The sequence below is a fragment of the Drosophila persimilis genome, unplaced genomic scaffold (assembly GCF_003286085.1).
Source record: "Drosophila persimilis strain 14011-0111.01,24,50 unplaced genomic scaffold, DperRS2 tig00000002-arrow-pilon, whole genome shotgun sequence".
Taxonomy (NCBI): Eukaryota; Metazoa; Arthropoda; class Insecta; order Diptera; family Drosophilidae; genus Drosophila; species Drosophila persimilis.
This window is the reverse complement of record NW_020825289.1, coordinates 20,625,531-20,640,312: the sequence shown is the minus strand read 5'-3', so window position 1 is coordinate 20,640,312 and position 14,782 is coordinate 20,625,531. Positions and strand designations below refer to the sequence as shown.

General features: G+C 46.3%; 3 protein-coding genes and 5 non-coding genes across 10 annotated transcripts; 4 read left to right on the top strand and 4 right to left on the bottom strand.

Annotated features, from left to right (window-relative positions):
• Nucleotides 1-2,485: 2,485 nt before the first annotated feature.
• Trnaw-cca lies at nucleotides 2,486-2,557 on the top strand. The gene has a single exon. It is a non-coding gene; the product is annotated as a tRNA-Trp (tRNA).
• Nucleotides 2,558-2,747: 190 nt separating this feature from the next.
• Nucleotides 2,748-2,818, bottom strand: Trnag-gcc. The gene has a single exon. It is a non-coding gene; the product is annotated as a tRNA-Gly (tRNA).
• A 110-nt stretch (nucleotides 2,819-2,928) lies between these two features.
• On the top strand, nucleotides 2,929-3,000 carry Trnaw-cca. The gene has a single exon. It is a non-coding gene; the product is annotated as a tRNA-Trp (tRNA).
• Nucleotides 3,001-3,060: 60 nt separating this feature from the next.
• Nucleotides 3,061-10,819, bottom strand: LOC6600830 (GTP cyclohydrolase 1). Of its 3 annotated transcripts, none has more exons than XM_002025843.2 (5): nucleotides 10,385-10,819; nucleotides 6,141-6,350; nucleotides 4,287-4,452; nucleotides 4,093-4,209; nucleotides 3,061-3,880 (listed from the first exon to the last, which is right to left on the bottom strand). In XM_002025843.2, exons 1-5 carry the CDS (start codon nucleotides 10,584-10,586, stop codon nucleotides 3,751-3,753), a joined length of 825 nt encoding a protein of 274 aa, XP_002025879.1. In that variant the 5' UTR covers nucleotides 10,587-10,819; the 3' UTR covers nucleotides 3,061-3,750. The 3 variants fall into 3 exon arrangements, with proteins under 3 accessions (XP_002025879.1, XP_026842007.1, XP_026842006.1); XM_026986206.1 differs by lacking the exon at nucleotides 10,385-10,819 and adding an exon at nucleotides 6,698-7,182; XM_026986205.1 differs by lacking the exon at nucleotides 10,385-10,819 and adding an exon at nucleotides 6,650-7,181.
• Trnag-gcc lies at nucleotides 3,985-4,055 on the top strand. Its single transcript has one exon. It is a non-coding gene; the product is annotated as a tRNA-Gly (tRNA).
• On the bottom strand, nucleotides 4,529-4,600 carry Trnaw-cca. Its single transcript has one exon. It is a non-coding gene; the product is annotated as a tRNA-Trp (tRNA).
• LOC6600813 lies at nucleotides 7,521-8,375 on the top strand. Its single transcript, XM_002025844.2, has 2 exons — nucleotides 7,521-7,908; nucleotides 7,964-8,375. Exons 1-2 carry the CDS (start codon nucleotides 7,591-7,593, stop codon nucleotides 8,279-8,281), a joined length of 636 nt encoding a protein of 211 aa, XP_002025880.1. The 5' UTR covers nucleotides 7,521-7,590; the 3' UTR covers nucleotides 8,282-8,375.
• Nucleotides 10,820-11,667: 848 nt separating the features above from the next.
• Nucleotides 11,668-14,744, bottom strand: LOC6600814 (general transcription and DNA repair factor IIH helicase subunit XPD). Its single transcript, XM_002025845.2, has 8 exons — nucleotides 14,683-14,744; nucleotides 14,165-14,622; nucleotides 13,980-14,110; nucleotides 13,698-13,918; nucleotides 13,257-13,638; nucleotides 12,911-13,192; nucleotides 12,570-12,848; nucleotides 11,668-12,347 (listed from the first exon to the last, which is right to left on the bottom strand). The coding sequence occupies exons 1-8, from the start codon at nucleotides 14,685-14,687 to the stop codon at nucleotides 11,796-11,798; spliced, it is 2,310 nt and encodes a 769-aa protein (XP_002025881.1). The 5' UTR covers nucleotides 14,688-14,744; the 3' UTR covers nucleotides 11,668-11,795.
• Nucleotides 14,745-14,782: the final 38 nt, after the last annotated feature.

Below are 14,782 nucleotides of genomic sequence, written 5' to 3'. Positions count from 1 at the left end.
AGGGATATGATACTCATCTATCATGATGAAAAAAGGTTCGTTCTTGAAATATGTCAAGTGAGACACGAAGTTAATTTTTCCCTCCATTTCCGGCCGCTTTAAATAGTCAATACATTTTTGGAATGTTTTAAAAAGATAGAATGTTGGGCAGAAGTGGCGGGGTGGAGCAGCAGCAACAGCAACGTTAGATGTTAGCTTCCTTCTCCCACGCTTTGCCGGCACAGGAGCCTGCGCTAACTGGTTGTTGGTACTGCATTTCCTTGTTGGCGATGCCGCAGCAGGAGGCCTGGACAATGCATCTGGTATACCCAGCGGTTGCTGCTTGTGGTAGCAGTGCTCGAGAAAGACTACATAGCCATTGTCTCCAAAAGCTAAAATAAGGAAAAGAAACCATGATTAAATATTGCTCCTTGCAAAGAACTGCATTTAAATACACACTTGTTGCTGCTGATGAGCTTGTCGTTGGATGTAGTACCAGCGGCTGGGTTCAATCGTGGCCGTCTGCTGTTCCTTGGGCTTCGGAGTGGGAGTAACTTTGCGTCCTTTGTGGGGGCGGAAGTGGGCGGGGCGAAGTTTTGAAATATTTTTGTAGCAGTGACATATCACAGAAGTCTGGATCCAAAACATTGTTGCTCTAGCTCTTATAGTCTTTGAGCACTAGGCGCTGAAGGGGACGGACAGACGGACGGACGGACAGACGGACAGACAGACATGGCTCAATCGACTCGGCTATTGATGCTGATCAAGAATATATATACTTTATAGGGTCGGAAACGATTCCTTCTGGACGTTACACACATCCACTTTTACCACAAATCTAATATACCCCAATACTCATTTTGAGTATCGGGTATAAAAAGTATTTGTTCCTCATGCAACATCTTGGTATTGTATAGTCTTTGATTCTAATCAATTAACTTATTTGCAGGCCCTCGTATCGCAGGAGGTGTTGGGTAGCCATGCCATCGACTCCGGTTTGTCCTTCGTCCTCGACAACATTCGTCGGCGAGGATATGGCCCGCGATTGATGTGCATCATATGCGATGGCTGCCCCGCCAATAGACTTGCAAAGACGAACGCCGCCCAGGAGTACCCTGTGCTCTGGGATGTCTTTCACCTGCGCAAACTATTCGCGGAGAAATTCGAGGGTCATTTCTAGCCAGGTGCACAGAATAGTCCGACATATGGAAGTCGTGCCTGCATATCGGCGGGAGTTTGACAGAGAACTGTATCGGTTCATGGCGACTGTCATGAAGCCGGGAACCGGCCCTGTCGACGTTGGATGACGTTGCCATGCGTCAACAAATCGGTCCTTTTCAGGACCACCAAAAATTCATAGAGATGGAAATATTTTCATTTATTCAATTTCACATTTGCAAAGGCTGGAAAGGTTCTTGGTAAATTTAATTATATAATTATATAATTAAATAATTCGGCAGAATAATTCCGGTAACGTTAACGGCAGGACGCTCATGTCTCTTCCGCGGCGCCGACGATCCAACCGATCCTGATTATGAAGATATATTAAACATTATAATAGACTAGGTATGTATTTATGGTATGGGTATACATATGTATGTATTTAAAACTCTCAGTTGCTGGGTGGAGCCGGACTCCACCAAACAAGTATGAATTTCGCGAGAGCAGTCTCACCCCACCCCCTCCCATGGACAGAAACCCCCTCCTGTATATAGTGATGGGAGTTGGGTGGCGCCTCCGTATCAGTTGGAGTTTACCTGGCCAACTCCCATCACAAGAAATCGTCTTTACAAATTTTTGAGAAATATGATTTTGAGGACATGATTTTGAGAGAGATGGGGAAGCGACAGATAGTAGCAAACATCGATGCTCCCACTAGGAGGTTGAAAATTTTCGGCCACACTGGAAATATTCAGAATGTTGCTAATTTTGGAAATGCGAAAATGTTCAAACAAAAAGGTTTAGCGAAAAAGGTAAAAGCAAGGCTTAAACAAAAAAGGTCAAGCTGTTTTAATGTTGCCAGCAACATAAGACTTAAGAAAACGCAAGTAAGTATGGAATGTAGGGACATTGTTGAACTGAAAACATCGATGTTTTTAGATTTCATTAGATTTACAATGGAAGAATCTTCTGGGCCATTTACACTATTATGTATGTATATGTTTGATCTAATGATGAAATTAGTTTAAAGTATTAACTGGAAGGATTTAAATTTGCTCCTTTCCCCTCAGCCTCAGCAATAGGCAGAACAAGGATAAAACATTAGGAAAAAACACAAGAACTAAACACTAAAAACCAAAAACTCAATAAGTAAACGTTGTGTAAAAGAGGTTTTAATAATAAATTTTATGTTTCATTTACAAATATTACAAAGTTTATTTTACTTTTAGCTATCGATTGCAAATTATCGATGCTGACAGCAACACCTAGATAAAATTTACCTTCAACAACAGATGGCGCTGTGGCGCAGCTGCTTATATGGGGAAAGAAAGATAAAATTTGCATCGACTCCGTGGCGCAACGGTAGCGCGTCTGACTCCAGATCAGAAGGTTGCGTGTTCAAATCACGTCGGGGTCAATAGACTAATTTTTTTAAATCATTTTTTTTTGGATGTGTAATTTAAGGGTAAATAAAATTAGTTTTCCAGACATTTTTTTAAATATAACTATCATTGACCGCCCACCCAATTCACTTGCCTGTGAAAAAGAAAGTGTGTTTCACAATAAAATTGCCTTCAGAAAAAAAAATAAAAACGAAAAAATGGTACTGCATCGGCCGGGAATCGAACCCGGGCCGCCCGCGTGGCAGGCGAGCATTCTACCACTGAACCACCGATGCTTGTGACAAACTCAGGTCTAAGCCTGTATGCATTCATACGTAGTATAATCGGCCTTGACAACCTGTTGGTTTTGTCCAATATGGGACACTGGACACCCTCCCCTCGGCAAGACTCCGTGGCGCAACGGTAGCGCGTCTGACTCCAGATCAGAAGGTTGCGTGTTCAAATCACGTCGGGGTCAATATGGGATAATCTTTTCCCCCCAATTTTTTTATATTTTAAACACACTATTTCAACAATATTTAAGATAATTTAGATAATTTATTGTATAATTTATAAGCAGCTTTGATTCGATTTACTACAAGCAACAACATGTACATAATGAGCATTAAGTTTTAACATTTAAAATCGCCAATATTCACGATAGTTTTAAATTTAACTTTTATGTTGTATATATATAAATACAGATATGAGTATATAGGTATTCGATTACTTGTTACGTACTCTGTATACGATAATATTGTAAATTCCCTAAATGGTTTGCGTTGATTTATTATCAGTAGTTGTTCCCTTATTGCGCGATGCACTTACGCATACACATGTATGTATGTAGGCTGTAAGGCGCATCATTAAAGTGCCATAAATTTCAATATAAAATTCAAAATAAACCTACCCAACACCAGCATTAAATTCTGTTCTATCCATCCTTCTTTTTATATATTCCTTCCTTTTTCTAGATAAACGTATTTGGCTAACAGGATTTTTCAACAATTTTTACACGAGTCAACAATTAAAATGGCTGCAGAATTTGCACTAACTATGAAAAATCAATCCTAAAAAAACATAAGCTTGTGGACCCTGTGTTTCTTTTTCTCTTTTCGTATGTTTTGTAGGTATTTTGTAAGTATGTATGCGCCTCAAAAAATATTGTAGGATTTAGTTTATTTCGTATTCCAATTCCTTGTTCTCTCAATGTCCCACCATTTCCAGTTTATTTGCTATTGACTAAGTTCAGGAATTCCTCGCGGGTCTTGGGATCGTCCCGGAACACTCCCAACATGGTAGAGGTAACAGTTTTGCTATTGATTTTCTGCACGCCTCGCATCACCATGCACATGTGTCTAGAAAAACGAAAAAAAAGAAAGAAGACACGAAATAATTAATCCAGATCTCTTCATGCATTGCTCAGTGGCTTTGTAGAGCATTCACAGAGCGGTGATCATAAGCATCGGTGGTTCAGTGGTAGAATGCTCGCCTGCCACGCGGGCGGCCCGGGTTCGATTCCCGGCCGATGCAGAAACTTCTTTTTTTTATTGTACTTTTTTTAACTTACACTCCTTCAACCACAACGGCAACGCCTGCAGGCTGAACGGCCTGAGTTACAGCCACTGCAATTTGCTTTGTCAGACGCTCCTGCACTTGCAATCGACGAGAAAAGATCTCCACAATACTGAAAAAGGTTGCAAATTTCGTACATTTTGATAAATTATAATATTCTTTCTAGGGTGTTGTGGTGGTCCGTCCTACCGTGCAAGCTTGCTCAGTCCCAGGATCTTGTTGCATGGCAAATAGCCGATGGACACTTTGCCGTAGAATGGTACCAAGTGATGCTCGCACATGGAGAACATTTCAATGTCCTTGACAACCACCATCTCATCATGATCCTCATCGAATACGGCGCCGTTCAGTACATCTTAAAAAAAGAAACAATACAAAATAAAGAAGGAAGACGAACAGAGGGGAGAAAAAAGACGCTGCTTCGTTCTAAATGACCCCGACGTGATTTGAACACGCAACCTTCTGATCTGGAGTCAGACGCGCTACCGTTGCGCCACGGAGTCGTTGCGTTCTTAGACGACAAATACCCAATTTAGAGAAAAGCACCACTCTCTGGGGCTTACACGTGATTTATGGCGCGCTTAATTCCTGTTGCGATTTATTTGCTGCATAACTGAATGTTAAGTTCAAGTGTGTGTGCGTGTGTCCATGCGTTGGCGGTGGCCGTGGCCATGGGCGTTGGGGTTGTTAAGGAGAGGAAGCTTTCGCAACACTCACTTTAAATGCTTTAAGTAGCCCATCCACCCACGCACTCCTAGCGTTCTCTCTCTCTCTGCCCCTCAACATACATGCAGAAAAGCTCAAGTTCTCTAGTGTGTTTCCGGATGGAAATCAAAATTTCCCCCTCCCCAAAACATCTTCTGGGTCTTTTAATGTCAGTTTCGCAAGTCACGTTGAAACAAAGTTAGATTTGGCTGGAATATCCACAAAATTCGAACTCTATTTTCGAAGGCTATTCACTTTCGCTTCTCTCATTTGGCTTTCAAACGGCCAACACACTCGCTCGTGCCTTTACATGCGATTTTATTTGACAAACTGTAGAACCTGATTTTCATCTCGAAGAACCGGTCCGCGGTAGCACGTATCAGTTTATTTGCAATGTTGTTTCGTTCCAAGCATTTGATTACATGACAAGTTCAAATGCAATTCCAATTTGAAGCGGAGAAACCGCATGAAAACGGTACGAAATTGGGCCATCCTATTATCGAAAGTACTATATAAGGCAACTATATGGTTACTCTAAACAACGGTTCTAACATATGTAGATCCGATACAGCTAAGGCCATCTGAATAAGGCCTAGCTACTGAAAGCAACAATGTATAACTTGTTCAACATAGGTTTCTACTGTATTACACCGCTATTTATGTCGTTCTCTATAGAATACTTCTACATTGATTGATAGCAGTGTGGTAGGCCCCATTACAACCTATGTCAGCCAATACGGCATCCCTAGCTTAGATTAATAATTCATAAATGTACGGCCAGTCCAGGAAAATAAAGAAGACACGTCCACATGAAAAGAATGTAGATCGATACTCGATCATTCTAAATAACTCAGGAGAATCTTTATTCGTGTTCGAAAAAGTAAACCATCCAAAATTATTCCTATTTCACTCTCACAGCTGTAGATTAACCAACTAAAGATTACCTTGCAATACTAAACCATACCATATATGACCTTTTTATGCTCTTCATGCATGTATGGAGCACTACTATATTGCTTTGACATAATACAGTAACATTCCAAGCACTCCCTATAGATGGTGGAACTGTAACTCAGGGGGACAGCAATTAGACTAATGCACTAACGGACTCAGGAATCCCCGATAAATGTGAAGCACCTCACAGACCAGACCAACCCAAACTCATGAATCACGGCACTGTCCACGAAACTAGTTTTAGATCGCACTTTTGGGAAATGCCGTGGAACGCATGACGCACACGGCACAGGATAAACAACAGAACGATCAGTGACCTGGTGCTAATTACCAGAAAGAGGACGGACAAACAGGTGAAACTCGTAAGTGTGGGGCTTCACTTACCCTCCAGACATTGGTCGTAGCCCTTGGTGAAGTACAGCATGGCCTTGGCCGCTCGCTCGGGGGTCTTGATCAGGCCCTGGCGATCGGGATTCTCGCCCAGGCCGCCCAGCAAAAGGCGGTAGGAGCGCGCCATGTCCGGCAGCAGCGCCTCTCGTGTGGGCGGCTTGTGGTCCAACTCCAGGTCGTGGTGGAAAGTACACTTCTCGTGGCCTGCAATGGCAGAAAGGAGAGAAAAGGAAAACTCAGGTTAGATTGCGATTGAGCCCATCATCATCATCATATATCAGTAAACTATGGGCAAGATAAGGAGGCAATGCCCCCCTTGGCGGGTGTGTGTGGGCATAGATGGAAATAATGAAACTGTTCTAAATCGAAGCACATCTCTAACCCTTGACCCCAAAACCATTCACTGGAACGCCGTATCAGTACGTATTCTGCTTATCGCCAAAGAGTTTTTTGTTTTGGTCTCCTCTCCGCCTGGCTATACTCAGACGCAGCCCCACCACTACCTGGCGTTGTCGATGTACGTGGTGTCATTGGTGTTGTCGGTTGTGTACCATCGTTTTCCGGAATGCTGCCGTTCGTCTTCAGAATCAGGCGGGGGCGATTTGTGGCTCCACTGCTCGGCACCAGCTCATCCGTGGGCGTGCCCACAGCGGATCCTGGCTGCGGAATAGCAGGCTGCTCCTCCGGCTGCGACAGGGCCCGGTCCGCCAGAGAGGAGGTGCCCGAGGTGCTACTTGTTGAGCAGACGCTGTTGTTGCGGCCGCGCGAAAGGATGTGGGCCTGCGGAAAGTTGGTATCGTCGATGGCGTCGTTCAATTCACTGGCACTCATCTCGGACAGTTGGCGTGTAAAACTCATCGTGAAACGCGGCGGCGGCGGTGGGGAGATTGGAGATGGAGCTCAAATATTTGTCACTTTGAACAAAAAGATGCGTCTCGATAGTAAATACACAAATTCTTTAACTTTTTCACTCGATTCTTTCTATTATACGTTGAACTTTGTCTTTAGCTTTGGTCTCCGTCTTGTGCTGGCGCGTTCGAATGCTCTGCTCCACTGAGTGGCTGCTGGAGCCCGCAGTGGCAATAAGAACCCCCAAAGCAGAGCTTTGAGCGCCAGAAAGCTCCCCCACAGCCTCGTAAGCTCCACGCAGCAGCAGAGCACACAGTCTCGCACTCCCACGGTTTTTTGTCCAGTGGCTGTCCAACTGCGCAGCTCTCTTCTCTCTCTCTCTATCGCGGACTTGTTGCTGCTGCTAAGAGCATGTCTCTCTGGGACTGGCGCCAACTGGAAACATTCAAGGTTCTTCAAGGAGTAGCATTTGTCTCCGTCAAGTGTTAAAATGTCAATCTACTCGACTCTGCCACACCACTCGATAGGAAGCCTTTCAACAAACAATTCCAAATTCCTTGCTCCATCCCATCCCCCCGAAACAGTCTGCCACATCATGACCTTCCGTGCCCAGCCGCGCTGCGATGATTTCGATGTGATTGGCGCCGTTCCGCGCGACTTGTCCGTCATCAAGAACTTCCTGAAGCGGGATTGCGCCGTCAAGCGGCTGATAGACATCGAAGAAGACTTCCTTCAGGAGTGTGTGGATCGTGGCGGTGATCCTTTGAAGCCCAAGAATCAGCAGCAGCAAAAGAAAACGAGTGGCAATGGGAGTGCGAATGTGAACGGGCACGACACGACAAAAGATCCCCAAACGGTCCCCAACTACTGTGATCCCTGCGAGCGGCTCAAGACATCGGTGGTGCTGGAGGAGGTTAGTCCCGAGTCTTTCATGCGAACACAATGCCTTATTCCATCTGATCCCCTAGTTAACGAAGCCAGCGACCACCAATCCGGTATACAACCAAATGCAGTCGACGTATTTCGACGAGGAGACCGTGATGGGCACTTCCCTGCCCGTAAAGTTCCGTTTCCGGCGCAAGGCCAACGGAAACGACGTGGAGAAGAGCAGCAACCTGATGTGCACCTCCACGAACAACACGAACGTTGTCGTCCTCACCAACTGTTGCGACATCATGGTGTGGCCTAGCCAGCGGGTAGCCCAGATGAACCGAGTACCCGTGACTATGATTTCGGGGCCCGGCGACCTCACGGAGTACATGCTAGAGGAGGAGACCATCATGTGAGCCCGGGTAATGGGACAGTGAGGAGCTACATATGTATAGACACATCCATTCCTGACTTCAGTGGCAAATAAAGTGGAAATCACTGGCCCGAGAATATCCCTCTCCCCGGCTACCGCCTTATCCTAACCTAAGGGTCCGGGAAACCTTCTAATGGCAAATGAGATGCTTGAGGGGCTTCAAATGAAAGCAGCCTATGCCGCGATGGTTAGAGTGTCTTGGTTAGAGTATTCCCTGCATAAAATCCGAATTAATCAATTTATGCCAGTCAAATCCCAATTCTAAGAGCAGCGCATACTAATTCGGTCAATCTTTGACTCTGTTCGATTCGTACTGACAATGTGACTGACTGACTGAAATTCAATCGGAGACAGTAACAGTACGGAATAATTCATCTGGAAATTGCTTAAGGCGGCGGTCTTGTTTACATAATCTCGGAACATAGCCCCCAGCTGCAGATGACATAGGCATTGGGAATTCTAGTTCTGATCTGGCCACAGTGATGCCTCCCTTGAATGATAATGAACGGGCCATATTGTACTTTACTTTTGCATCTTGAGTCATTCATAAAGAATGATCCATTCTAAGAAATAGCCTGTGGGAGACCCCTAAAATACTTTCCCTGAACCTCGACCGAAAACTCATAAATGTGATCTTTATGTAGGAGATGGGTCACCACTCGACGGGGTTGTCGTTTCTGTTACAGAGTCAACCTGTTGCTGTATGTTCTATGCAATTAAGTCATTATTCACATTTTTCAAAGGGCAGGGCAGGTGTTCCTCGCTCTCTGGCCCTGTCTCTCACCCTCTCTCTCTCTCTCTCTCTCTGTCTATCGATCTGCTTTACGGAACAAGGAATGCCAATCTCTGGGGGATTCTCAGTGGCTAGGGTTGCCACCGCCACCGACCGTGCATGGCATTTTCTGAGAGAATTTTTAAATGCTACAATTAGCAGTGCAGGTCTCTTTTTCATTTTTATACAATATTACTTCTTTTTTTTTGTATTGACCGCAATCGCTCAAATGTGAAGTACTGGCGACTGGGCCGGGGGCTGGGGCTGGGGGCTGGGACTGGGGGGCTTATTAGTCACACAAACAAAGAAACTGAAAACGGCCACAGAAATATCGACGAAGCCCACGAATCGAAACCGTTTTAGACTCTGCTGCTGGCAAAGGCCCGTGTGTTTGGCCGGTGCGGTGCGGTGCTCGCAATTAAACGATTTTTAACCTTCACAAAAGTAGTTCAGGTCTCCCCACTGCTCCCCCTGAACACTCTGCACTACACGCTCCCACTCCGATTGGAAGACCAAGACCGTTGGCCAAATACCGGATTAAGACGAGGAGTTTATGTCATATCTGCCATTGCCTCTGCCGTTGTGGCTATGGCTTTGGCTCAGTACTTGTACATGGCTCATGGCCCATGGCCCAGAGATCTTATCGCTGCTCTCATTGAACCTGCCGATCCGATCCGTTCGGCACCGATCTGCGGTAAGTGCGAAGCAAATCTTTCAATGTCAATGTCAATACTCGTAAGGTCCATTCCCATTCCCATTACCACTCCCGGGCAGTTAGCCAGTGGTATGCATATGCTCCTCCGGCATTCTGTCTGTGTGGTTTTTGTATATAATTGTTTGAAGAAGAGTACTGAAATTTGAGTTTTCAGTCTGCGGTATATGTAGTATGTGTGAAGACAGCGGTTTTATGTGTGGCACATGCAGCATCGCCGGAAATCGGAGTCGGCTCATTATACGCATCGGATTAAATTCCAATTTGCTCTAATCTATGCCTCGGATGGAGTGATGCAATATCTTGGCGAGATTGCGATCAGACGCCACCTGCAGCCTTGAACGCGTGACGTATCTCTCGGGAATTACTGGGAGATCAAGATCAGATGGGATCAGATCAACCATAGCTTCAGTTATCTAAGGGAGCTCGATAGAGGAGTATTTGCTACAGGAGCGGTATGCAATAGCTACAGATTGGGCTTAGATTTGGTTTATTCAGGAAATAAATTCAATTCAAACTCTCTCCGATCTCTGACTCAAACAGGAAGAAAGAGTTAAAGGTTCATCCCCATCTCCATCTCTGTCCTTCCACACTCAACTCACCGTTGTTTCCGTTGCCCAAGTTGAGCATTTCCAGTTTCAGCTGTTGACTGTTTTTGGTGCCTAGGACAGGAACGACGGCGCCGGCGGAAGCCGCTGTCGGGATCGCGGCGGCGGCAGCCTCAACGGCAACGGAAGCTGCATCCGCGGCGCAGGAATCCCCATTTTGATGGCTGCCATTTTGTTCACTGGATTGGGGCTTCATTTTGTTGGATTGTTTGATTGGAATTGGCTTTGGATAGTAGTAACTAAACGATATAGGTGTGAATTGATTTGGCTTTTTAGCGTATACGGCTAGGATGGATCACAATGATTGTTGGAAAACGAACTAAGAATTGAATTGTTAATTATTTTGATTTATTTATCGGCTAGTGTTCAGTGTCGCGCTCCTTTCCTTAGCATCTACCCGACTAAACGGCCAATGATTTAGTTATAACCTTTTTATTATGAAAAAATCGAAAGTTCTTTTGTCGGAGAGCAAGCGCGTGCGAGAGTGAGCGCGAATGCGAGTGCGAATGCGAATGGAGTGCCATGCCAGTAAGTTTTATCTCACTTTTGCGGTTGTTTTGTATTCAAGCTTCGCTCTGCTCTGCTCTGAGTAATGGCCGTGGCCGTTCGTGTCTGTTTGCAAAAGCTTTCGATTTGGTTCTCCCCGACAAGCTCCCAGTACGAAGCGCCCGCCCCCCGCCACACGAGGACTTCAGGAAATGCGAGTGCCCCAAAAGCTGTTTCTTTCTTTGCTTTCGGATGGGAAAAGTTTCAGTTTCTGTTTCACGAATTTAAATTCAATTAAAAACAATTCTGACCTGACAGAATAAACCCTTGAAAAAAACACACATACTCATTAAGCAAACGTGCAGTACTGAAATAATGCATTGATAGCCTGGAACCAGGCTGGAACAGCATTATTAACGACTCACACTGGCAATTATGGATACGGTTTGATTACCAGCCCCCCTAAAACTGAATTATAGCGGGATCATGTCTGAAATCAACTTAAACGGCAACTTTGCTGGCCAGTGTACGTGTAATGGCTTTTACAATAAATGCAGTTTATAGATTTTTTTTCCTCGCCTTAGTCTTAGTTTCCATCCAATCAATGATAATACAAATACAAAAAAGAGAAGCAAAGCAAAGCTGTCGGTGCGCATGCGCTGGCGCCGTTTCGCCGCCTTGAACAGCTTGGAAGCGATGTTAGTCATGCCCGCGAAATTATTAATAATATTAATTAGCCATTAATTGGACATTTACGTCTCATTTGCATGGCGGCCAAAAAAAAGGTTCAGTTTTGAGGTTTTTTCTGCCTGTTGCTCCGTTTTTAATGGCCATTCAATGTCATTAAAAGGTGGCGCAGCAGCGTGTTTAATTATTCCCGGAAGGAAGTGTGACTGCGAGCCGGTTGCCGTAGCCGCATTTACAACTCCTGAACCTGGCCGCCCACGCCCTCTTTGCCCTGCGCTTGCCGCTCCAGTTTCTCCTGCTCCATGTTCTCCAGCTGTGCGAGCGTCAGCAGGGAGATACCCAGCTGATCCTCGCGGCTGAATGGCTGGGCCATGCGTCGCAGCCAGCGCCTGGCCAGCTGCACAGCCTCCTCTGTGCTCAGGTTGCAGAAGCTGTCGACCAGATGCTCCTGTATCCATTTGGGCAAACGGGAGCGCTTGTCCTGGCGCGAGAAGCGCTTGTCTGCAAAGATCATGATGCCATAGTCCGTCTTCCCGCGCAACGCCCGACCCACACATTGCGCTGCATGCCGCATCGCATCAAAGGTCAGAAAGTCGTTCTCACGTATCTGAAACTGATCGCGCAGGTAGTCGAGGCGGGCCTTGAGAATGCGCGACTGCGTGTACACATAGGGGATGCCGAACATGAGCACAGCGCGACCATAATGATGGTCGAAATCCACACCCTCCGAGACCTTGCCACGCGCCACAGCCAGCAGCACGGCGCCGCGACCACAATCGCAGGCCTGAAAAACAGTACGAGAACGCATGAGAGCATGAAAGGCCAGTGGAAATATGGAAAAACAAACTAAGCACATGAGTTGGATCTACGACAGATCTTTGATACCAATGATCCAACCAATGCCACAGCACCCCTCTATGCAAGGGTATGGATGAAAATGAGAGCGAGGCAAGTGTGTCAAGCTCAGTGGAGGAGAAGCCATAGCAGTAGCATACATTGATCTCACCTTAACATAGTTCATCAAAGCATAGCTGGTCTCGGCGTTGTCCTGGGTCTCGATGAATAGCAGTTTGTAGCGTAGCAGGGTGTCGACAATGCCCTGATCGTACCAGGAAGCCACAACGGACTCCAGGTACAGATATGAGGTAAAGAAGCAGACAACGCCATCGGGAACTGTTTTAGCCACCTCCACTAGCAGCTGACCGTAGTTGCGGATGACAGCTGTATCTTCCCGAGTCTCGAACTTGGAGGAAATAGTCACCTGATCGTTGCCCTTGGATACAATCTGTGGAATATCAGCAGGTAGTAAATTTTTGTTTAATTGGCAATAAGGCTGTCAGCTATCACCATGGGGAGAAGGCAGGGGCGAGCCAGTGTCATGGTGAAGCTGCTCATGACCACGGGATCAAAGTCGAGTATCTTCGGGTACATGTCCATCGGAGACAGGGTGCCTGAGGTGATGACAACGGTTTGAAAGCGGGAGAAAACCGGAGCCATGGCAATGGAGGAGTCCAGACAACTGAAGTGCAGTATTGGATTCGATACGGTGGGTGTCTTATCGTCAAAGGGCTCTATGATAATGGTGAAGCCCTTGGTGTAGGTGGAAACTAGTGTGGCAAAATGTGTGATCTATAAATAAAGAAGACTTTATATGTGATAGGCAGCGCAGCTCGTAATTCGAATAATAACCCACCAGAGTCAGCGCTCCGTACTCCGTCATGTCGGTAATCTCGAGAGTGCGCAGCAGACTGGACAGACGTTCGGCACAGAAGCGCAACGGCTTGCGTTCAATGCATATTTTAGCGGATATATCCTTGAGGAAGCCGGCTGGGGACTCCTGCACCACGTGATGGACACGCAGTCGCGTCTTAATGAACTCAATGAAGCGACGCAGAAAGCTGAGGAAGTGGTCCGCATTGCGTATGTTGCCAGGTACCACCTCGGTCAGTACATCGTTGGGCAGAACAGGATTGGCCATAATCATGTCCGTCTCTCGTTGGACGCTGGCATCTTTCAGGCCCTGTACCATCCGCTGGTACTCCTCGTTGAGACGGTTTGTGTCCTCTTCTCGAATGCTGAAAGAAACTTTAAGGTAGAGTAGGGAAAGGAATAGAGTGGTCGGATTGGGCCTCACTCCTGCACCAATTTGGTCAGCTGATTCAACGCGTTCGTACTGCGCTCCACTGTACGTCTGTTTATCTTTACACTCATCGAATCAATGCAAACGTTGTCGATGTTGTGGGCCTCATCGAAGACCACACAGGACTCGCGCGTCATTTCCTTGGATACAACCTGCGCGATCTTCGGATCCAGCAGATAATGATAGCTGTACACCACAATTTGGGCATGGGAAATCTAGCAAGAAATATGATGAACCAATGTTAGAAAATGCTACCTTACTGTTTTGTTCACTCACGGCATAGCGGGCCAGGAAGTAGGGACACCAGTTGCGCGAGCGTCCATATTCCTTGAGATCATCCAGGCTGTAGATGCCAATGGGCAGGGTGGACTCCTTGCCCTCCAGACTGAAGCCCTCAAAGTACTGACCTGCAAGTCAATAAATAACAACGCGATTATGGCATACAGGTGTACTCCACTTACAGATGGGCGTATCGGTGTCCAACTCATGCTTATCGCGTATGTAGCTGGCCGTGAGGCCATAGCATTTCCCGTCCACAGCCTTGCCCTCGCGCTCCTTGCTTACCTCCGGATGGATGCACAAGTTCTTGCGAGAGCTCAGCACCAGGCCGGTCATGGCGGGCGGCTTCACACATTCCCGCTCATAGTAGACCATCAGATTCTGCAGCTCGGCTATTACTTTCTCGATTTCGGGCACTGTGCGGGAGCAGTAAATTAGCTTGCGAATCGTCTCTGGATGCTCTATCATGTAAGCCACAATCAGCGAGAGCAGCGTTGCCGTCTTGCCCGTGCCCGAGGGCATCTCCAACAGGCAGTGCCCCTTGGCGTCCAGGGTTCGCTTGAGTTCCAGCATGTACGCATACTGTTCCGGGTAGATGTATTCGTACGGGAAGTAGACGAGCAAGCCGTCAATACTGATCCTAAGGGTTGGATTTCCAATGGTTTTAGCAACAGTTTAGTTCAGTTAATCACAAATTTACTTCATGTTCCTGCTATTTCGATTCAATTTTCAATTTTTCAAACTAATGGTGGCCGCATGCCGGCTCAGCTGCTCGATAACGTCAACAATCAAAAATATCG

Bases quoted from the DNA above. Each gene is read 5' to 3' on its own strand.
- LOC6600830 (XM_026986205.1), bottom strand. From the start codon at position 7,004: ATGAGTTTTACACGCCAACTGTCCGAGATGAGTGCCAGTGAATTGAAC. The intron at 6,351-6,649 runs GTAGTGGTGGGG...CTGCCATTGCAG, and splicing joins ACGTACATCGACAACGCCAG to GCCACGAGAAGTGTACTTTC. The intron at 3,881-4,092 runs GTAAGTTAAAAA...TCGTTTTTCTAG, and splicing joins GCCGTTGTGGTTGAAGGAGT to ACACATGTGCATGGTGATGC.
- LOC6600813 (XM_002025844.2), top strand. From the start codon at position 7,591: ATGACCTTCCGTGCCCAGCCGCGCTGCGATGATTTCGATGTGATTGGC. The intron at 7,909-7,963 runs GTTAGTCCCGAG...CTGATCCCCTAG, and splicing joins CATCGGTGGTGCTGGAGGAG to TTAACGAAGCCAGCGACCAC.
- LOC6600814 (XM_002025845.2), bottom strand. The intron at 13,919-13,979 runs GTGAGTGAACAA...ATTTCTTGCTAG, and splicing joins ACTTCCTGGCCCGCTATGCC to ATTTCCCATGCCCAAATTGT. The intron at 13,639-13,697 runs GTGAGGCCCAAT...AGTTTCTTTCAG, and splicing joins CTGACCAAATTGGTGCAGGA to CATTCGAGAAGAGGACACAA.